General features: G+C 54.8%; 1 protein-coding gene across 2 annotated transcripts; it reads left to right on the plus strand.

Annotated features, from left to right (window-relative positions):
• The first annotated feature begins 5,189 nt into the window (after positions 1-5,189).
• On the plus strand, positions 5,190-22,454 carry PRPF8 (pre-mRNA processing factor 8). 2 transcript variants are annotated; one of them, XM_034424464.3, is made up of 43 exons: positions 5,190-5,347; positions 6,245-6,359; positions 6,491-6,659; positions 7,530-7,694; positions 7,792-8,010; positions 8,396-8,608; positions 8,878-9,003; positions 9,231-9,336; positions 9,795-9,985; positions 10,154-10,273; positions 10,459-10,648; positions 10,875-10,994; positions 11,170-11,304; positions 11,691-11,820; positions 12,705-12,901; positions 12,992-13,198; positions 13,288-13,451; positions 13,753-13,879; positions 13,992-14,184; positions 14,444-14,631; positions 14,716-14,954; positions 15,357-15,503; positions 15,592-15,802; positions 15,893-16,009; positions 16,102-16,349; positions 16,433-16,612; positions 17,020-17,155; positions 17,280-17,449; positions 17,539-17,668; positions 17,804-17,950; positions 18,098-18,258; positions 18,390-18,581; positions 18,752-18,989; positions 19,077-19,205; positions 19,294-19,407; positions 19,524-19,697; positions 19,809-20,002; positions 20,410-20,649; positions 20,746-20,887; positions 21,196-21,336; positions 21,534-21,673; positions 21,757-21,959; positions 22,168-22,454. In XM_034424464.3, the coding sequence occupies exons 2-43, from the start codon at positions 6,260-6,262 to the stop codon at positions 22,320-22,322; spliced, it is 7,008 nt and encodes a 2,335-aa protein (XP_034280355.1). In that variant the 5' UTR covers positions 5,190-5,347; positions 6,245-6,259; the 3' UTR covers positions 22,323-22,454. The 2 variants fall into 2 exon arrangements, with proteins under 2 accessions (XP_034280355.1, XP_034280356.1); XM_034424465.3 differs by having other exon boundaries at positions 5,219-5,343.
• The last annotated feature ends 77 nt before the right edge of the window (positions 22,455-22,531 follow it).

A 22,531-nucleotide genomic window follows, 5' to 3' on the forward strand; every position in this document is an offset into this window, starting at 1 on the left:
GCTGGAAGCATCACTGTCCAACTTCCCTCCCAAGAATTACAAGCAGGTCCTGCAGCCCTTCCTTCCCTTTGAGTCGAGGAAGGCAGCATCCAAGGCTACTCAGGCATATTTGCTGCTGTCAGCCTCTGTCCCTTCCGGCTTCCCCAATGGAGCCAAAGGCTAGATTCCCAGGCCCATCCCTGGAACTGCCACCCTGATGCCAACTGCCGGTGCCTTTCGCCCACTAAGGGCTGAGTAATTATCTCTAAACCTAGGATTACAAAGCAGTTATCTGATTTTTTTTTCTTTGTGTAACAAGATGTTAGAAGATGTGTGTGCACACAATAATAAAGACACTTTAGTGAATGCTAATTTTTTGGCCCTGCTTGTCAGGCAGACAGAGCCTCTGAGGTTGGCGGAGGGGAAGTCTTGGATCCTGAAAGGAAGAAGTCTTTTTTTGGGGGGGGGGGGGGGGTTTAAGACAAACAAACATTTAATACATCAATCCTCCCTTCCCTGTGGCATCTCGGTGTTATCTTCTAGGCTTCTTCTCCATCTTCCATAAGTTTCTTCTATCTTCATCTTCATCCAAACCATTCTAACATTTCATTACTACCGTATTTTCCGGCGTATAAGACGACTGGGCGTATAAGACGACCCCCAACTTTTCCTGTTAAAATATAGGGTTTGGGCTATACTCGCCATATAAGACTGCCCCTCTTCCAATGCACACCAAATAAAAATTAAAAAACATCAACTGGCTCACCTACAATGTAAAAGCAGCTGTGCTAGACCCAAAATGGCCCCTGTAACAAGCAGGAACCTCACATAGCCACAAAAAGCCCCTCCAAAAAACTTTCACACTCTAAACACACACAACACAACACAACTGGCTCACCCACAATGTAAAAGCAGCTGTGCTAGACCCAAAACGGCCCCTGCAACAAGCAGGAACCTCACACAGCCACAAAAAGCCCAAAAAAACCAACTTTCACACTTTACACACACAAAATTCCACATACAGCTTTGTGAGATTTTGTGTGTTTGTGTAGTTGGAGTGAAACACTACAGAAACACACTAAATCTCAGAAAGCTGCACAAATATTGTTTTATTTTATTTTTATTTTTATATGAAAGCTAAATTTAAAATTTCCTAAACTTTAAATGGCTAGGTCTAAAAAAGAACAACTAAAAAAACCCCAATTGACTTTTTTTTTTAAAGCTCCCAAAGGGGAAAAAAACTTACCCAATAGAACAGGGGTCTCCAACCTTGGCAACTTTAAGACTTGTAGACTTCAACTCCCAGAATTCCTCAGCCAGCTTTGCTTTGCTGGCTGAGGAATTCTGGGAGTTGAAGTCCACAACTAACTCCTTGCTTGATTCCAGGCAGGGAGTTGCTTGCTTGCCTGAATAGATTCAGGCAAGCAAAGCAAGGCAAGCGTTGCGACTAGCAGCTGAGGTAAGCAAGCTGGAGGGGGAAAACTTTTTCCCTTTTACATGGTTCTGGCGATCCCAGCTGAGTTGCAGGGAACTCAGCTGGGATCGTCAGAGCTGGGATCCTCAGAGTAAAAGGTAAAAAACTTTTTTCCTTTTATGTGGTTTCTGGCGATCCCAGCTGAGTTGCAGGGAACTCAGCTGGGATCGTCAGAGCTGGGATCCTCAGAGTAAAAGGTAAAAAACTTTTTTTCTTTTATGTGGTTTCTGGCGATCCCAGCTGAGTTGCAGGGAACTCAGCTGGGATCGTCAGAGCTGGGATCGCCAGAGCCATTTAAGGCTCGTCAGAGCCTTTCGGGCTGGTCTGCCTGGTTACAGGAGAACGACACCTGGCGTATAAGACGACCCCCGACTTTTGAGAAGATTTTCATGTGTTAAAAAGTCGTCTTATACGCCGGAAAATACGGTAAATCAATATTGTAATCATCATATATACATAATTATGGTATCAGTCATTTATAACTCTTTTCCAACCAACTATAAAAATAATTCCATGTTTTAAAATATTCTGATTCTTGAGCTTGTTTGGAGGTTCTAGCAGGGGAGATTTGGTAGAATGGGGGAAATTAAAATTGTCATTGCTGGGAAGAATTGCAGCAATAAAATCAGATATACTGCCAAGACTCCTTTATTTATTCCAAACAATTCCAATAAAATTAGATAAGAAATTCTTTATTAATTTGGATAAAATAACTACCAATTTTGTGTGGGAGGGAAAAAAATCAAGAATTAAATTAAGTATATTACAAGATGAAAAAATTAGAGGTGGGTTCGTACTTCCAGCATGGGAGAAATATTATAAAGCTTCAAGTTTAAAATGGATTAGAGAATGTAACATTGGGAAATCAAAGATTATTACAATTAGAAGGCCACGATTTAATGAAGGGATGGCATGCTTTTCTGTGGAGCCCTAGAAATAAAATATATAGACGTTTCAATAATCATGTAATTAGGAAATCATTAATTAGTACATGGCAGGAAACCAAAAGTAAACATTATATGAAAATACCTGGTTGGCTATCAACAATAGAAGCAATAACATACCCCAACACACTATCCAAACAAAAATCGTTAAGATATAGAGAGATACTAGACACACAAGGAATATTGAAAACAAGAGAGGAATTAAAAGAGCAAGGAATATTAATAGACTGGTGGCCCTACTCACAAATTAAGACAAGATATAGGAAAGACCAGGAGGAGGGAAGAATAGACCCAAAACCAAATTGATTAGACAAATTATTAGAAATAAAAGAAGAAAAATCAATTTCAAAAATTTACAAATACCTACTAGAATTCGATTTGGCAGAAGAATTGGTTAAAAGACAGATGATAGCTTGGGGAAGGAACATTGGGCACAGTATACAGCTAGAAGAATGGGAAAGGGCATGGGAAAACAATTACAGTATGACAAAATCAGTAGCATATAAGGAGAATGATTATAAATTGTGGTACAGATGGTATCTAGCTCCTTCGAGGTTAGCGAAAATGTACCTGAATGTAAATTCGGCTTGTTGGAAATGTAAGCAAGCTCAGGGTACTTTCATGGTGGCTTTGCCCAGAAATCAAGAAATATTGGAGGAAAATAAAAACATGGATAGTAGAAATAACAGATCAAGAAATTGAATTAGAACCAGAAATCTTTTTATTAGGCATGATCAAAAGGAACATTAGACAGGACATAAACTACTTAACACTACACATAATTATGGCGGGAAGATTGGTACTAGCACAATTATGGAAAACAGATCGTCTGCCAATAGACCAGGAGATAATTCAAAAAATTTACGCATGTGGAGAAATGGATAAATTAACTTTAAAATTAAAGGACAAGGAAGACTCAAAATATTTTGAAGTATGGAATAGATGGTATAACTGGGTAAATCAAAAGAAAAAAGGGTAAAGACTAAATTTAGGAAAAATTAAAGGTAACAAGCACTGTAAGGTAGATAGAATAAGGAATAAATCACTGTTTATATATGTATGTATATATGTACACACAGGTACATATATTTAGCTTGTTGGTGGAGTTGTGTATTGTATATGCAATTTTACGATTGAGAAAAATGTGTATAATTTTGTATTTTAAACTTTTTAAATTCAATAGTTTGTTTTTTAAAATAAAAAAAAATATTCCGATTCTTCCTTATCTTTAATCATCAGAGTTAATCTATTCATTTCTGCACAATCTAAATTTTTTTTATTACTTCTTCTTCGAAAGGTATTTTCTCTGATTGCCAATTTTGAGCATACACAATTCTTGCAGCTGTTATTACATGTATAATCAAATATACATTTTTCTTACTAATTTTTTCTGGAAAGATACCCAGTAGGAACAATTCTGGGGGTTTTTTTTTGTTTTTTTTTAAAATTTGATTTATATGCCACCCTTCTCCGGAGACTCAGGGCGGCTTACAATGCGTTAAGCAATAGCCTTCATACTTTTGTATATTTATACAAAGTCAGCTTATTGTCCCCACAAACAGGGTCCTCATTTAACCTACCTTAGAAAGGATGGAAGACTGAGTCAACCTTGAGCCTGGCGAGATTTGAACTTACAGTAATTGCAGACAGCTGGTGTTAATCACAATGCTTTTAGTCTGCTGAGCTATCAGGCCCGTTTAAATTCAACAGGTTGCTGTATCATTTCTTCCAGCCAGATTTTAATCTTGTACCAGTAATTTTTGCTTTCGGGACAAGTCCACCACACCACCACGCTCTCTACATGGGGCTCCCCTTGAGGAGCACTCGGAGGCTCCAACTGGTGCAGAATGCGGCCGCGTGGGTACTTATGGGGGCGACATGGCGCTCCCACGTGACACCTCTCCTGTGCGAGCTGCATTGGCTTCCAGAGGTCTTCTGGGTGCTCTTCAAGGTGTTGGTTCTCATCTTCAAAGCGCTCCATGGCTTAGGGCCCGGTTATTTACGAGACCACCTTCTGCCACCGATACCCTCCCACCGGCCAATACGCTCCCCCAGAGAGGGCCTCCTCAGGGTGCTGTCGGTCAGGCAATGTCGGTTGGCGCCCCCCCTCCCCTCCCTTCCCCCGGGGAAGAGCCTTCTCTGCGGGGGCACCCGCCCTCTGGAACGAGCTACCCCCCAGGGATACGACCGATCCCGGGCCTCCCCACCTTCCGCGGCGCCCTGAAGACTTTTCTATTTCAGCAAGCCGGGCTGGGTTAAAAATCTATTAATTTGGGGGATTTTATGGCTGAGGGGTTTATAAATTGGATTTGGTCAATTGGTTGCGGTCCACCCACTTGGCCTGGCTGAAATCTTAAGCTTGCCACGTCCTCCGCGTTGGGCTGCTCCGCTAACTGGGTCCCTTCGGCAAAGGACGAAGCCAGGTCGGCTGGGCTGCTCTCTCCTGAGGAAACTCCTGCGGCTTCTAGTGCCTCGCGGGGCGGAGTCGGTGCTCGATCGCCGCTCGTGGGACTCCCAAGGGAGCCCGGATCTGTTCGGAGCGGCGGGCGGCAATGAGGGCGGCGGGCCGCCCCGAGGGCCCGGACGGTCCGGTGCGAGGAGTCCCGCCCGAAAGGGGGGCACGCGAGATGGGGGTGTGTGGGGCTAACGGATCCACGGACCAATTGCCCCCGCCATGCTACCCCCCGCAGTCGTCACCGGAAGCGCTCCGATCGTTTCCGAGGCGAACGGAGAAAAACCGTCCTTCGGAGCCGGCGCTGATTGGTCAGAGGCAGTCATGGACCCGCCTTCACATCTGGTTCCGGAGGCCTGCGCACGCGCACTCTCGGCGGGGAGCGTGCAAAGCGGTGCTCGTCGCCGCCGCCGCCATTAGCGGAGTTTGTTGCGGAGGAGCGAGGGGAGTCCCTGGTCGGAACCGGCGGGGCCCGGAGCCCTCGCGAGGGGAAGGCAGGTGCGGGGCTCCCCTTCCCTTCCCTTCCCAGGTCCCTTCCTTCGACGCCCGTCCGGGCCGCAGCTGATTTCTGGGCTGATCTGCGTCCCGCCGCCAGGCCGCCTCGGCTTCCCGTGGAGCCGAAGACCCGCTTCGCCCACTTCCCTTGAGGGACCAGGCGGGTCTTGGGCCTCCGTGGACGGAAGGAAAGCCGCAACCCCCCCCCCCGGTCTACTCTTGGCAAGGAGGCGGCTGCTGATGCTGCTTTGGTCGCCTCCGGAAAGGCCACCGATGCGGCCCAGTCGCCCTCAGGCTGCCTGGGAGATGAGATGCTCCTGGAAGCTTGGCTGGTCCCTTTTGGTGCCCTTCCTCCGCGCAGAGCGAGAGAGAGTCAGAGAGAACGAGAGACGCGGGGAGAAGCAGGTCAAGAGCCTGGGCCGCTAGTCCAGCGCCACTTGCCTTGTGCTGAGCGTCATTGCAGCCTTGCAGCTCCCCGCCGTGAACGTGGAGTTTCCATGTTCATGAACCTTCTCACCATACAAACTCTGGGTGGAAAGCTGCCCCTGTGCTTTCTATAAGGTCCCTTGGCGGAAACCATCCAGAGCTCTGAGCTGGTGCAGAAAGAGGAAGGAGGGGGTCAGCTGTGAAGAAGCAGCTGCCTTCCTTATCTGAAGCTCTGGGTGAATGTGACCCCCTGTTGGGACTGCGGGGTGACTGGTAGTCTTTGGTCTTCGTGGTGATTCTGCGCTTTGGCAGAATATTATTTATCCCGCTACAGACATTTTCTAGATTAAGCCCCCAAGGCACTGTTGCTGCTGTGTCTTCTCTGCAATTCTACATGACTTGCTTGTGCTGCTTCTGCTTCTCCGGGAGTTGCCTGTGCCTCTCCCTCAGTCAGAGATTGTCTCTTTTTCCCAGGTTGCGTTGCTCACCATGGCAGGAGTCTTCCCTTTCCGGGGCCCTTGCCCCCCAATGCCTACACCCTTGACTCCATTGCCCGACTACATGTCGGAGGAGAAATTGCAGGAGAAAGGTACAGTCGTGGGACGAGACTTTGTCCCCATTGCTCCCATGCCAGCGGTTGTGAGGGCGGGGGGGGCGGAATACCAGGGGCTGAGTGAAGAGGCTTTCGTGCCGGGTTTTTTTCTCTCTCTCTCTTTTTAGCCCGCAAATGGCAGCAGCTGCAGGCAAAGCGCTATGCCGAGAAGAGGAAATTTGGCTTTGTGGATGCCCAGAAGGAGGACATGCCACCTGAACACGTGAGGAAGATCATCCGTGATCACGGAGACATGACCAACAGGAAATTTCGTCATGACAAGCGAGTGTATTTGGGGTGAGACTTGGGGAAAATGCCATGGCTTGCTTCGGCTTGGCTGAGTTATGCGCATCTCCAGCACAGGTGTTTTTATTGAGGAGATCTCCAGGTGAAGAGCATTGTGGGGAGAGGATACTTGATGCTGCCCAGTAAATGCTGTGGGTGGCCGGGTTGAGTGCTGTGGTTCAGCTCGCAGCAGTTTGAACCCCAGAAGATGCCCTGTACTTCCTGTCTTGGACAAGGCGCTGCTGATCCGGATGCGACCTTGGCAGCCCTAGAAGAGGAGGAGAAGAGGGCGAGCTAGTCACACCGTTTCAGATTCTTCTCAGGCTATGACCCTAAGGGGGCTTGCAGGTGGCCTCTGGGCAGTCTCAGCAGGACCAATGTGTGAGAATCTTAAGGATTCCTTGGAGCCCTGGCTCCCAGGAATCTCCTGCTGCAAGGGCCAGCGATACTTTGCCTTGACCTCTTCAGACGGGGCATCACGATGGATGTCAGACTTTGAGATCGGACAAGAAGCGGCAACAGCACAGACTCTAGGAACGTGCTGTATTTTAGGCTAGAATAGCAGAACCTTGAAAACCAGAGTTCCCTTACGTCAGACAAAATTGAGACAGGGTTATTTTGAGTTTTTTCTCACGACGGAGTTCTCTGTCCCGTAATAGTTTGTTGCTCTCTTCCCACTTTTCAAAGCCAAAACTACATTCTCTCCCACTCACCAGGCTAGACTCACCAGGCTTGTATCTTGCAGTGAGATTCCTGCATATTTCAAGAATTGCATTTTGGTAGCTGAGCAGACTTTTTCTGCCAATCCTCCCCTGCATTGCTGCGCAGACTGTGCTGGCCAACTGTGGGTACCACATGCTTCTCCCCTTTTCCTCTTCCCAGGGCCCTGAAGTATATGCCCCACGCAGTTCTGAAGCTCCTGGAGAACATGCCGATGCCCTGGGAGCAGATCCGGGATGTGCCTGTCCTCTATCATATCACTGGGGCCATTTCCTTTGTGAACGAGATCCCATGGGTGATCGAGCCGGTGTATATCGCCCAGTGGGGGTAAGGGAGACAGCTGGCACTTGGGGGGGAGGGCGGGCAGGTTGGCTGCAATTGGCCTTATGCCGTGGCTAATTTTTGGCATTGGCTGCATCCCAAGGTCCATGTGGATCATGATGAGGCGGGAGAAGAGGGACCGGCGGCATTTCAAGCGAATGCGCTTCCCGCCCTTTGACGACGAAGAGCCCCCCCTCGACTACGCAGACAACATCTTGGACGTGGAGCCCCTGGAGGCCATCCAGCTGGAGCTGGACCCAGAGGAAGATGCTCCCGTCTTGGACTGGTTCTATGACCACCAGCCCCTGAAGGACAGCCGCAAGTGCGTACCCCTACTCATTCCCTTCTGGGGGTGGGGTGGGGAATGGGGGAGGAGTAAGAAATGGTGCCAAATATCCCCCCCCCAATCCCTGACCAGAGAACCAATGGGGTTCCAGCTCCCAGACTTGAGGGGGGGGGGTTGAACCCGGAGCAGGGTGTGGATCTCCTTTGCTGGGTCAGTTAAAGGGCCCTGGGCGCCTCCTGCTTCCAGGAGAGAAGCCGTCTTCTGTCTCTGCAGTTCATGCTCTGACCTCGTGGAGGGTCCAGAAGAGCTGTGGAAATAACCCGGGGGGCTCTCAGTTCTTGCGTGCAGAACAAAGGCTTTGTGGGGAAGGGCAATTGCTAAAGCCCCCCCGGGGACTTCCCTGCCTCTTCTGGGCCCGCAGGTATGTCAACGGCTCCACCTACCAGCGATGGCAGTTCACCCTCCCCATGATGTCCACCCTCTACCGTCTGGCCAACCAGCTCCTCACGGATCTCGTGGACGACAACTACTTCTACCTCTTCGACCTGAAGGCCTTCTTCACCTCCAAGGCCCTCAACATGGCTATCCCGGGGGGGCCCAAGTTTGAGCCCCTGGTTCGAGACATCAACCTGCAGTGAGTGGCAGAGACTTTGCCTTGCGGACATTGGGGGAGGGGTGGCAGTGTGTGGGCAGGGCTTGCTTGCTGGACCTCCCCATGTTGCCGCTGAGTGACAGTCAGAATGGGGCATGGTCAGTTGGGTGAATTGGTTTGGGGAAAAAGCCTGAAGGTGTGTGAGAGTGGATCCTTTGACCTCTGCTGGGATGGGGGTGGGGGGGACACTGCCTGGGAGCCTCTCCGAGCGGCCCCCTCCCAAAACAGCTCTTCCTCTTCCGGCTTCAAAGGGACGAGGACTGGAATGAGTTCAATGACATCAACAAGATCATCATCCGGCAGCCGATCCGGACCGAGTACAAGATTGCCTTCCCCTACCTCTACAACAACCTTCCCCACCACGTCCACCTCACCTGGTGAGATCGGCTGAGTGGAGCTGCTGAGGCTGGTTGGGGGAGGGAGAGCAGAGGGAGGGGAGAGGGCTAGGCTGACCATTGGCAGGCTGGACACTGTGCCCTACCCCGACGGGGTGGGCCAGGAGGTTCAGTTGGTGTTAAATCCAGTTCAGGCAATGGCAGCACTTGGAGAAGCTCTTTTTTTGGGGGGGGGTGTCCTTGTCCTAACAGCATCTCGTCCTCTGCAGGTATCACACCCCCAACGTGGTCTTCATCAAAACAGAGGATCCAGACCTGCCAGCTTTCTACTTTGATCCTCTCATTAACCCCATTTCACACAGACATTCAGTTAAGGTGAGACCATGTGGGGGTGTGAAAAAGCCTGCATTTTTGTTTCTGCCTGCTTCCATCTCCGGATGGAACCTGGAGGGTCTTCCAAGTAGAAATGAAAATACAACATACACGCAGCAATGACTTCAAAGAACAGTTTGAGCGATAGAAGAGCCACCGTGAGGGACTAAAACAAATGAATAAGGGGGCGGAAATAAGGGGGAAATGCTCGTTTTGATAACATTCCGTAGAATGGGACTAGGGATGGCGAAAGGAGGAGGGCTTGCAGGGAACCTTCTGCCCCGTCTGCGGCTTTTGCTCGACCGTCTGGAGGGACGTCTGAAGGAGGAGGTGGTTCTTAGTCCTGGGCTCCTCCGGCTCTCGAGGGCTGCCGACTGGCCCCCTTTTTAACAGAGGTGGGCTCCCTTGGGGGCCTCAGAGGTGGGCTTGGGGGCCTCTGTGACCACCTCTGATCCTCCCAGAGCCAGGAACCGCTCCCTGATGACGACGAGGAGTTTGAGCTGCCAGAGTTTGTGGAGCCCTTCCTCAAAGAGACCCCTCTTTACACGGACAACACGGCCAATGGCATCGCCTTGCTCTGGGCACCGCGGCCCTTTAACTTGCGCTCTGGCCGCACCCGGCGAGCCCTCGACATACCTCTGGTCAAGAACTGGTAAGTGTAGCTGAGGTGACCCGATTTGCCGCCTTTCCGTCTGAAGGCCCCTTACGGCTGCTCTGTTTCTCGCCTCCAGCCTTGGTCGAACCTGGGCTTGCCGTCTGGGGCTCTGCTCTAATTTTGGGCAGGCTGAGAACTCACAGCTTCCTCCTCCCCGGCTGTCAGGTACCGAGAGCACTGCCCAGCCGGGCAGCCTGTGAAGGTGCGAGTCTCTTACCAGAAGCTCCTGAAGTACTACGTCCTGAACGCGCTCAAGCACAGGCCCCCCAAGGCGCAAAAGAAGAGGTGAGTGGGGGGCCCTGGGAAAGAAGCCCCCCCCGTCCCTCCCAGCTCATTCTTGGGGTCTCCCGTCCCCTGGAAGGAGGTGGCAGCTCAGACTGGCTGGTGGGTACAAGCGAGAGCGGGGGCCTGGTGACCCAGTGGCCGGTCCAGCGTGCCCACCCAAAGCTCCCCTTGTCTCCTGCCCCCAGGTACCTCTTCCGCTCCTTCAAGGCCACCAAGTTCTTCCAGTCCACCAAGCTGGACTGGGTGGAGGTGGGGCTGCAGGTCTGCCGCCAGGGCTACAACATGCTCAACCTTCTGATCCACCGCAAGAACCTCAACTACCTCCACCTGGACTACAACTTCAACCTGAAGCCAGTCAAGACCCTCACCACCAAGGTGCCTCCCCCTTCCCTTGTCCTGCAGCAGAGAGCTGTAAGGCCCTCATGTTGCCGTGTGCATCCCCCTCCAGTGCTGCTTTCAGGCTGTCCGTGGAGAAGAGGGGGGGGCAATGGAACATGCTGGGACTGTCCCTGCTGGACTGCCCTCCCCTCCTCCTCGGGGTTCCCTGGTCTCCCCCCCCCCCCCCCCCATGCTGCTCAGAGTCTCTCCTCTCTCTCGGTAGGAAAGGAAGAAGTCTCGCTTTGGCAACGCCTTCCACTTGTGCCGGGAGGTGCTGCGTCTGACCAAGCTGGTGGTGGACAGCCACGTCCAGTACAGGCTAGGAAATGTGGACGCCTTCCAGGTGGGTGGCGCCATCCTATTGAACGCTGGGGCCCTGGGAGACCCTGTGGCACACTGCAAACCCTCCCCCAGCCCAGAGAGTGCCCAGGAATAACACCCCAACACCACCCCCACCACCCCCACAGCTGAACCCTGAGCTGGGTGTCTCCTCTCAGCCCCGCTGCTTTTCCCCACAGCTGGCAGACGGCCTCCAGTACATCTTTGCTCACGTGGGGCAGCTGACTGGGATGTACCGGTACAAATATAAGCTGATGAGGCAGATCCGGATGTGCAAAGACCTCAAGCACCTCATTTATTACCGCTTCAACACAGTGAGTGCAGCTGAGCTTCTGGGGAGGTTGAGCTTCGGCTGCCATCCCAAGAGAAGAAGAGGCTCGCCGGTTTACAGGAAATAATATTCTGTAAAAAAAAAAAAACTAAGTTGCTGGGGTGCAGAATCGTTGACCTGTAGTACAGTCGCATGCTGGCAGTACGAATTGCTCTGCTGGCAGTAATTTCCAGCAGGTCAACCTGGGTTCAAAGCGGGGGGGAGCCTTTTCTGATATATGCGCACTGTAGCAAGTGAATCTCGTGGACCGGCCTGGGACCCAAAAGTCAGGCGGGCCCATTCCATTTCTGGCAGTCGTGAAGGTACTTGGGTGCCAGGCCGTGTCTGGTTGCCCCGTGAAACAATTCAGCGTCTCCTTCCCTTGTCCAGGGGCCGGTGGGGAAGGGCCCCGGCTGTGGTTTCTGGGCTCCAGGCTGGCGCGTGTGGCTCTTCTTCATGAGAGGGATTACGCCTCTGCTGGAGCGGTGGCTCGGGAACCTCCTGGCCAGGCAGTTTGAAGGTAAGCAGAGCCTCCCTTCTGGCTGGGTTTAGTCAGGTCGTTCCTTGAGCAGCCCGATCCTGGGGGGAAATGAGACGATGGTCAGCGAAAGGTCCCACTTGTGAGTCCTCAAATAGTTTTGGGTCGTTTGTGATCCTGTGGGGTTTTATTTTTCCTGGAAAAATTTCCTGAAGTTTTATTAATCCTTCAGAAGTGCCACAGGAGCTACTTAGGTTAGGAAACAGTTTCCAAATTCACACCACCTCCCCAGCCAGATCCTAATAGCTCCTAGGGCACTAGGTCTCATGCTCCACTGGTTCTCCTGCCTGGCATAGAGATTTATAACTGAGTAGCTTCACCCCAAGGTAGCGGGTGGTCTACCCTAGTGGTTATCATGATGCCCAGTAACAGGAGAGAGAAGACCAAAACATTTGGCATTCCCTAGTGGAGATCCCTGGGCTTCACCTCTCCCCTCCCACTACTCTAGATGAATTGGCCACTCAGAAAGAGGAGGACCCCTCGGGAGTTGTGCCCCACTCCCCACCTTCACTGCTGGCCCAGATGGGTAGCATAGTTGGTGTCGTTTGAAGCCATCACAAGACCAGCCAACTGGTCAACCCTGTGTGAATCCTGGCTGGATAAATTTCATCCAGGACACTCTGCGGCTCCAGGCCAAAAAAAAATTCTGTTGTGGCTGGACAAGTCGCTGCAATTCTCACCCATTTCCCCTGCTGCTTCTGTGCTGTAGTTGATCACTTTTGCTCTAAAAATCAAAGTCCTTTCAAATCAAGCTTGAATCCTAGAAAAGCTGAGAGCTTTTCTGTTGTCCTGGGGAGATCCAGTGGCCTCCCGGAAGGTCCAGGGAGTGACCACCCAGGGAATCTGTTTCCCACCCTTCTTTGCAGGCCGCCACTCAAAGGGGGTGGCCAAGACTGTCACCAAGCAGCGGGTGGAGTCCCACTTTGACCTGGAGCTGCGGGCGGCAGTGATGCACGACATCCTGGACATGATGCCCGAGGGGATCAAGCAGAACAAGGCTCGGACCATCCTGCAGCACCTGAGTGAAGCATGGCGATGCTGGAAGGCCAATATCCCTTGGAAGGCGAGTCCCCCTCCCTCCTTTCCTTTCCTCTACATGGGGCAGGCCGTTCAGGTTGGGCCAGCTTTTCCTTTCCCTCCTGTCCCACTGCAGGTCCCGGGGCTGCCAACTCCCATCGAGAACATGATCTTGCGGTACGTGAAGGCCAAAGCAGACTGGTGGACCAACACAGCGCATTACAACCGGGAGCGCATCCGTCGCGGGGCCACTGTGGACAAGACGGTCTGCAAGAAGAACCTGGGCCGCCTGACTCGCCTCTACCTGAAGGCCGAGCAGGAGAGGCAGCACAACTACCTGAAGGTGGGCAGCCCCTTGTGCCTCTTGCTGGGGGAGGCAGGGCGGCCTGCCGCGGGTGGCCTGGCTTTGACCCTGCTGTGGTTCGTCTGTAGGATGGTCCCTACATCACCGCAGAGGAGGCTGTGGCTGTTTATACCACCACGGTGCACTGGCTGGAGAGTCGGCGCTTCTCCCCCATCCCTTTCCCTCCCCTCTCCTACAAGCATGACACCAAGCTCCTGATCTTGGCCCTGGAGAGGCTGAAAGAGGCTTACAGGTACCCTGAGGAGAGGCTGCCGTTGGGAGGGAGGGGATGTGCGATGCTGAGGGGTGGTGGGGTGCTCAGCATCTCACAGCGCAGCACCCAAACACTCCTTTGTGAAAAGGCCTTACTTGTTTTTACCCCAACTCTTTCCCCTGAGCATATGGGGCCGCGAGTGCATTCTTTTATGTCTGGGAGATCATGTGGCAGGAGATCCCACTGGCTTCACCTGCCTCCTTGCTTACCTGTCTTGCTTCCCAGAGCTCTCTTTGAAGGGATCTGAGCTGCTCTCCCAAACCTCACTTCCTTCCTCCAGTGTGAAGTCTCGTCTGAACCAGTCCCAGCGGGAGGAGCTGGGCCTGATCGAGCAGGCCTACGACAACCCTCATGAGGCCCTTTCACGCATCAAGCGACATTTGCTGACCCAGCGAGCCTTCAAGGAGGTGAGCCTCGGCAAGAGGAGAGGGCAGCCTTGGTCAAGCGTTTCGCACCAGTGCGTGGCTGCTTACGAGGGCTTGACGTACGAGTGCCCTGATCAGTGTTTTCCTTGGCCAGGTGGGCATCGAGTTTATGGACCTCTACAGCCATCTGGTCCCTGTCTATGATGTGGAGCCCCTGGAGAAGATTACAGATGCCTACCTGGACCAGTACCTGTGGTACGAGGCTGACAAGAGACGTCTCTTCCCTCCGTGGATCAAGCCAGCTGACACAGAGCCCCCTCCGTTGCTAGTATACAAGTGGTGCCAGGGTGAGTCTGGGCATAGGGTCTCACTGGTGAAGCCACCCCTTCCTCCCTAAGACTGGGTGACCTAAATTGAGAGGCAGTGATGGGTTGTTCTGGAGGGAGGAAAAAGCAGGATGGTCCAGGCTGGAAGCGTCTATCGTTATTCCAGGATGGCTGAGAAGGACGTGACTGGCCAGCCAGGCCTCTGGCCCCGATCGCTGCAGGGTGCAAAGGGGGCTCTTCCTCCCTTGCAATCTCCTGACATGGTTTTGGTGGCTTCCAGGTATTAACAACCTGCAGGACGTGTGGGAGACCAGCGAAGGGGAGTGCAACGTGATGCTCGAGTCCCGCTTTGAGAAGATGTACGAGAAGATCGACTTGACGCTGCTTAACAGGCTGCTGCGTCTCATTGTCGACCACAACATTGCCGACTACATGACCGCCAAGAACAACGTGGTCATCAACTACAAGGTAGGCTGAGCTGGCTGCTAGGCTCCTGGCACAGGCTTGACCCCAGAGGCGCCCTTGACCCTCTGCTTCTCCTTTTCCCCCCAGGACATGAACCACACCAACTCCTACGGGATCATCCGGGGCCTGCAGTTCGCCTCCTTCATTGTCCAGTACTATGGGCTGGTGATGGATCTGCTGGTGCTTGGCCTGCACCGGGCCAGTGAGATGGCCGGTCCACCGCAGATGCCCAATGACTTCCTCAGCTTCCAAGACTTGGCCACAGAGGTGGCCCACCCAATACGCTTGTTCTGCAGATACATCGACCGCATCCACATCTTCTTCAGGTACCAATGGGGGGGGGCACTTGGCATGCTTGGCAGGGACGGCACTGCTGTGATTTGAGAAATCCCCTATTCCCCCACACACATTGCCCATTTCCCACCAGTTGGGTATGGGTGGCCCTCGTGGGGAGGGAGCTGTGTCCTGGCAGGGACCAGATATAATGGACTAAAGAGATGTCACTGTCCTGTATGTCTGTGTTGATTCTCAGTGGCTGGTTCTTTGCCTGTCCAGCAAGCTGGAAGCAGCCTGCTTGTAGTCCCAGGGCCAGGCTGGGCTATTTGGTCAGCCTGGGGGGTCTCACAGACAGACCAGTGGCGGTACACCTGTCCTGGGCCCCATCCCCATCCCCATCTCCAGGGACAGCACATGGAGAGGGTTGACGCCTCTGGGCTGCTGTTCTGCAGATTCACCGCGGATGAGGCCAGGGACCTGATCCAGCGTTACCTGACTGAGCACCCGGATCCAAACAACGAGAACATTGTGGGCTACAACAACAAGAAGTGCTGGCCTCGTGACGCTCGCATGCGCCTCATGAAGCATGACGTTAACCTGTGAGCGTGTGGCTGGCAGGGTAGCTGTCTTCCTGGAGGGGCGGAGGCTGGAGGGCCAACCCATAAACTCGGCGCTTCTCCCTGGCAGGGGCCGTGCTGTCTTCTGGGACATCAAGAACCGGCTGCCACGCTCCGTCACCACAGTGCAGTGGGAGAACAGCTTTGTGTCTGTGTATAGCAAGGACAACCCGAACCTGCTCTTCAACATGTGCGGCTTTGAGTGTCGCATCCTGCCCAAGTGCCGGACAAGCTACGAAGAGTTCACCCACAAGGACGGCGTGTGGAACTTGCAGAATGAGGTGGGTGGCCTCCAGGGAGGTATTTGCTTCCAGGGGCGTGGGGGCTGACAAAGTGCCATCCCCCACACTCATTGCTCTCTGCTGTCATAGGTGACCAAGGAACGCACCGCACAATGTTTCTTGCGAGTGGACGATGAGTCCATGCAGCGGTTCCACAACCGGGTCAGGCAGATCCTGATGGCCTCAGGCTCCACCACCTTCACCAAGGTAGGGAGGCCGGGAGGAGGGAGGAGGTCTCAATTCAGGCACTGGCAAGAGGAGTACCTGAGCTCCCGTCCTGTCTCCTCTTCTGCTGGCAGATTGTGAATAAGTGGAACACGGCCCTGATCGGCTTAATGACCTACTTCCGAGAGGCCGTGGTGAACACCCAGGAGCTGCTGGACTTGCTGGTGAAGTGTGAGAACAAGATCCAGACTCGGATCAAGATTGGCCTGAACTCCAAGATGCCCAGCCGCTTCCCACCCGTGGTCTTCTACACCCCCAAGGAGCTTGGGGGGCTGGGCATGCTATCCATGGGCCACGTCCTGATCCCTCAATCTGACCTCAGGTGAGGAGGCGGTTGCCCGGTCTGCTGGGGCAGGTCGGTCGGCCTCAGCTCCCTGGGTTGAGCAAATTGGGTCTGCTCCTTAGGTGGTCCAAGCAGACGGATGTGGGTATCACTCACTTCCGGTCCGGGATGAGCCACGAGGAGGACCAGCTGATCCCCAATCTGTACCGGTACATCCAGCCGTGGGAGAGCGAATTCATCGACTCCCAGCGAGTGTGGGCCGAATATGCCCTCAAGCGGCAGGAAGCCATTGCTCAGAACAGGTGGGTTACTGGGAGGTGGGGAAGGCGGACCCTCGGCCAGACTTGCCAGGAGGAGGAGAAAGAAGCCCACCGCAGGGACAGTTCCGGCCGGGTGATCATCTCCTGGGGTGGCTTTTGTGGCCTTTACAGTGCTAGCTACAACGCTAAGGCCAGATTGGCACGCTGCTTTTAAAGGAGCTCTTGGATTCATTCATGTTCTGGGTCAGCACAGTAACCAGAAGCAAACTGAACGGGCTGGTTCTGTAGATCGTGCCAGGCCCAGAAACAGTTAGCCCAGGTTTAAAAGGGACTGAGCTTAGTGTACCATGTGACTGCAGCTGCTGGGTCCTCCCTGGGCCTTGAGAGGCCTGTGGTTCAGATCAGGCGGCCTTTGGTTCAGCTGGCTTGGCCCCTTCTCCCTGTCGCAGGCGCCTGACCCTGGAGGACCTGGAGGACTCGTGGGACAGAGGCATCCCACGCATCAACACCCTCTTCCAGAAGGACCGGCACACTCTGGCCTACGACAAGGGCTGGAGAGTCAGGACGGATTTCAAGCAGTACCAGGTTTGCCCTCCCCCACACCCCAGCATGCCCTCTCCTGGTAGCGGGTGCTTGTGGAAGATCACAAGGCTCCCAGAGCTCTGCGGCCCTTCCCAAGGCCTCCTTCTCTCTCCCCCCCCCCTTCCAGGTGCTGAAGCAGAACCCCTTCTGGTGGACCCACCAGCGCCATGACGGGAAGCTCTGGAACCTGAACAACTACCGCACGGACATGATCCAGGCCCTGGGCGGGGTGGAGGGCATCCTGGAGCACACGCTCTTCAAGGGCACCTACTTCCCCACCTGGGAGGGGCTCTTCTGGTGAGGATCGCTCCGCGCCATGGCCTTTGGGGAGGGGGGGGCTGCGGGCAACTCCTGGGGTGACGCGTCCTGCTCTCCTGCCCATCCAGGGAAAAAGCCAGTGGCTTCGAGGAGTCCATGAAGTGGAAGAAGCTGACCAATGCCCAGCGTTCGGGTCTCAACCAGATCCCTAACCGAAGGTTCACCCTCTGGTGGTCTCCCACCATCAACAGGGCCAACGTGAGTCACGCTCCCATCTGGTGCAGTGGGGGTGCCCTTTGGGATTGGGCTGGCAGGGCTTTGGGGGTCAGTGTGAAGAGGGCCTCTGGGCTAAGGCTCCATGAGGCCTCACCCCCCTTGCCTCCCCTCCGGCAGGTGTACGTGGGTTTCCAGGTACAGCTGGACCTGACTGGCATCTTCATGCACGGCAAAATCCCCACGCTGAAGATCTCCCTGATCCAGATCTTCCGGGCTCACTTGTGGCAGAAGATCCACGAAAGCATTGTCATGGACCTCTGCCAGGTGAGGGTCCTTTGGCTCTCCCCCAGCCCAGCTCCCTGCAGCCCCCCAACAAGCAGCCCCAGGTGGCCGAGCTCCTCCAGGCCAGGGGTTTGGGTCCCCCTCCCCACTTGCTCCCAACCCCCCTTCCTCCCTCTCCGCCGGTTCCAGGTGTTTGACCAGGAGCTGGACGCCTTGGAGATTGAGACGGTGCAGAAAGAGACCATCCATCCCAGGAAGTCCTATAAGATGAACTCCTCCTGCGCGGACATCCTCCTCTTCGCCTCTTACAAGTGGAACGTCTCCCGGCCTTCCCTGCTGGCAGACTCCAAGTAAGCCCACTGGGTTTGGAGGTGGGAGAAGGGGGCTCCTCCCCAGCCCCCCCTTCCTGCCTGCTTTTCCCATGCTGATGGCCTCCTGCCCTTCCTCCTCCTCCTCCTCCTCCTCCTCTGCTGCTGCTCAGGGACGTGATGGACAGCACCACCACCCAGAAGTACTGGATCGACATCCAGCTGCGTTGGGGAGACTATGATTCACACGACATCGAGCGTTACGCCCGGGCAAAGTTCCTGGACTACACGACGGACAACATGAGCATCTACCCCTCCCCCACTGGGGTCCTCATTGCCATTGACCTGGCCTACAACCTGCACAGGTGAGGATGGGGGCAGGGATCCGGCAGGCTCGGTGGATCAGCCACAGAAAGCAGGGCGTGACGTGGTCGAACTTTTGGGCCACATCCAGATGAGCCAGGTTCTCTTGGTGGAGGGGGGGGGCGGAGGTCTGGCCCTCAGGGACTCATTCTGTTCCCCACCCTCCTCCCAGCGCCTACGGGAACTGGTTCCCTGGAAGCAAGCCGCTGATCCAGCAGGCCATGGCCAAGATCATGAAAGCCAACCCCGCCTTGTATGTGCTGAGGGAACGGATCCGCAAGGGGCTGCAGCTTTACTCCTCGGAGCCCACCGAGCCCTACCTGTCCTCACAGAACTACGGGGAGCTCTTCTCCAACCAGATCATCTGGTTTGTGGACGACACCAATGTCTACAGGGTCACCATCCACAAGGTGAGGGGCTCTGGTCTCCCCCTCCCTGGCAAGCGGGGGTCAGGGGTGGGGCTGAGCGCCTCCTAATCAGCAGCAGCTTCTTTCCAGACCTTCGAGGGGAACTTGACCACGAAGCCAATCAACGGGGCCATCTTCATCTTCAACCCTCGGACCGGGCAGCTCTTCTTGAAGATCATCCATACTTCCGTCTGGGCTGGGCAAAAGCGTTTGGGCCAGGTGAGGTCTTGGGCCAGCCCCATTGCCCTCTTCTCTTGGGGCAGGGAGGGAAGCCCCCTCACGCCCTTGCGGCCTCCTCTCTTGCCAGCTGGCCAAGTGGAAAACGGCGGAGGAGGTGGCGGCTCTGATCCGGTCCCTGCCTGTGGAGGAGCAGCCCAAGCAGATTATCGTCACCCGGAAGGGCATGTTGGATCCTTTGGAGGTAGGCCAAGGGGCAGGAGAGGAGAGGGAGGATGGGAAGGAGGCTCCTCCTCCCTTTGTGGCCATAGCCTGGAGCTCTGGACAATGACCAGTGGGACCCCTAATCTCCCCCAACAGGTGCACTTGCTGGACTTCCCCAACATCGTGATCAAAGGCTCGGAGCTGCAGCTGCCCTTCCAGGCCTGCCTGAAGGTAGAGAAGTTTGGGGACCTCATCTTGAAGGCAACCGAACCCCAGATGGTCCTCTTCAACCTTTACGATGACTGGCTGAAGACCATCTCTTCCTACACGGTGAGCCACCTGCCGTTCACACACGGGCACAGGCACGGGCACGCTTGAAGGGCTGAGTGTGCCTGGATGCCAGGTGGGCGTGGGATGCCAATCACGTTCCCCCCATCCCAGGCCTTTTCCCGCCTGATACTCATCCTGCGGGCGCTGCATGTCAACAACGATCGGGCCAAAGTCATCCTGAAGCCGGACAAGACCACCATCACCGAGCCTCACCACATCTGGCCCACCTTGACCGATGAGGAGTGGATCAAAGTGGAGGTGCAGCTGAAGGACCTGATCTTGGCCGACTATGGCAAGAAGAACAAGTAGGTCGAGAGCCAAGGTGGCGCAGTGGTTAGAGTGCAGCACTGCAGGTTACTTCAGCTGACTGCTAGCTGCAGTTTGGCAGTTCACATCTCACCGGCTCAAGGTTGACTCAGTCTTCCACCCTTCCGAGGTCGGTAAAATGAGGACCCAGGTTGTTGGGGCCAATAGACTGAATCTGTAAACTGCTTAGAGAGGGCTGGAAAGCACTGTGAAGCGGTATAGAAGCCTAAGTGCTATTGGTAGGTAGCCAGGTGGCTCTCTTGACCTCCCTTGGTGCAGAGGAGGGGCCTGCCCTGCCCGCCAGGTTGAGGCCGGGGGAATCTTTGCCAGCGCCCTAAAGCCCTGACAGAAGTGCTCTGAAGGCTTCCGTTTGCTAACCTGCCCTGTCCTGCTCGCTCTTTGCCAGTGTGAATGTGGCTTCCTTAACCCAGTCTGAGATCCGGGACATCATCCTCGGCATGGAGATCTCAGCCCCCTCCCAGCAGCGTCAGCAGATCGCGGAGATCGAGAAGCAGACCAAGGAGCAGAGCCAGCTGACAGCCACCCAGACGCGGACGGTCAACAAGCACGGCGACGAGATCATCACCTCTACCACCAGCAACTACGAGACCCAGACCTTCTCCTCCAAGACCGAGTGGCGGGTCAGGTGGGTGGCGGAAGCCGGGAGGGAGGGAGGGAGGGAGGGAGGGCTCCCCGCCCTCCTCCTCAGGTGCTGCTTGACACCCTTCGCTTCCTCCCCCAGGGCCATCTCTGCAGCCAACCTGCACTTGCGCACCAACCACATCTACGTCTCCTCGGATGACATTAAAGAGACCGGCTACACCTACATCCTGCCCAAGAACGTCCTGAAGAAGTTCATCTGCATCTCCGACTTGCGAGCTCAGGTGTGCTCCCTGCCACCCGTTTGCCTTCTGGGGTTGCCTGCCAGGGATCCGTTTTCGCTAAGAATCTTGCTCATCTCTGTTCTTGAAAAGGGAGGAGAAAGCCAAAACGGCCACTGACCTTTGCCCCAGAGCCTCTTTGGCTGAGCTGTGCCTGAGGGGGCCACAAAGAGCGCAGGTGCTAGCCCGGATGTCTTTGTCCCTCCACACGTCCCACGAATTTCAGCTGAGTGCAGTGTGGCCCCTCTCCCTTTGCCAAAACCCTTGGCTGTGAGTGCCCGGGTGACCCGGCCTCTCTGTCCCCCCCCCAGATTGCAGGCTACCTCTATGGGGTGAGCCCCCCAGACAACCCCCAGGTGAAGGAGATTCGGTGTATTGTGATGGTGCCTCAGTGGGGAACCCATCAGACCGTCCACCTCCCCGGCCAGCTGCCCCAGCATGAGTACCTCAAGGTAAGTAATCTCTTTGGAGTGGCCCAGGTGTATAGGGGGGTCCCTGGGATCTTTCGTTTCTTCAAAGGAGACAGTTGGGCACTACTGTCTTGCTGCAAACGCTCCTGGGGGGAAGGGGGGCAGGTAGGCTGGGCCTCTGTGCGCTTGACACTGCTTGACACACACCCCTCCCCCCCTGGCTTCTTCCCCAAATGTAGGAAATGGAGCCCCTGGGGTGGATTCACACCCAGCCCAACGAGTCTCCCCAGCTCTCCCCACAAGACGTCACCACCCACGCCAAAGTCATGGCCGAGAACCCCTCCTGGGACGGGGAGAAGACCATCATCATCACGTGCAGGTCAGTCCGGGCATCTGCTGGGGAGGGGCGGGGAGTAGCAGAGCCGATGGGCCCCCTTCGCTGACCAGCCCCTCCTCCCGCAGCTTCACTCCGGGCTCCTGCACCTTGACCGCCTACAAGCTGACCCCCAGCGGCTACGAGTGGGGCCGGCAGAACACAGACAAGGGCAACAATCCTAAGGGCTACCTGCCCTCCCACTACGAGCGGGTGCAGATGCTGCTCTCGGACCGCTTCCTGGGCTTCTTCATGGTGCCGGGCCAGAGCTCCTGGAACTACAACTTCATGGGTGAGTGAGAGAGATGGGGGTCCAGAGCCCTTCCCACCCACCACCCACCCGCTGGTCCTGGGTGTCGCAACCTGCCTGTTGCCCTTGGTGGGGGCCAAGGAATGGCAGAAGTGGCATGAGGAGTGGGGCGGGCACCTCTGTGACTCCCCCCCCTCCAGAGGGTCCCTGGCCATTTCGGGCTCTGGAGCAGGACTCTCCTCCCTTGCAGGCGTCCGGCATGACCCCAACATGAAGTACGAGCTGCAGCTGGCCAACCCGAAGGAATTCTACCATGAGGTCCATCGCCCGTCCCACTTCCTCAATTTCGCCCTTCTGCAGGAAGGGGAGGTCTACTCAGCAGACCGGGAGGACCTCTATGCCTAGATTGACAGCGCCCCCCCCCCATGCCTGAACGCCCCCCCCCATCCCATTGGGCTTGTGCGAAGAAGTGTTTCTGTATAGTGTCAGTGTTCACATGACGTTTCAGTTGTTTAATAAATTTTTGTATACTGTAAAGGTGTCTCTTGTGGAACCTCTCAGCTGCTCAGCCCCTCCCACAAGACTCAACTCAGTTCTGGGGGAGGGCAGAAAGA

The sequence above is a fragment of the Pantherophis guttatus genome, chromosome 1, assembly GCF_059756535.1.
Source record: "Pantherophis guttatus breed Tessera chromosome 1, ASM5975653v1, whole genome shotgun sequence".
In the NCBI taxonomy this organism is placed as follows: Eukaryota; Metazoa; Chordata; class Lepidosauria; order Squamata; family Colubridae; genus Pantherophis; species Pantherophis guttatus.

Coding starts and splice junctions, on each gene's coding strand:
- PRPF8 (XM_034424464.3), top strand. CDS start 6,260: ATGGCAGGAGTCTTCCCTTTCCGGGGCCCTTGCCCCCCAATGCCTACA. Junction 9,337..9,794: donor CACACAGACATTCAGTTAAG/GTGAGACCATGT, acceptor TGATCCTCCCAG/AGCCAGGAACCGCTCCCTGA. Junction 13,199..13,287: donor GGCAGCACAACTACCTGAAG/GTGGGCAGCCCC, acceptor GTTCGTCTGTAG/GATGGTCCCTACATCACCGC.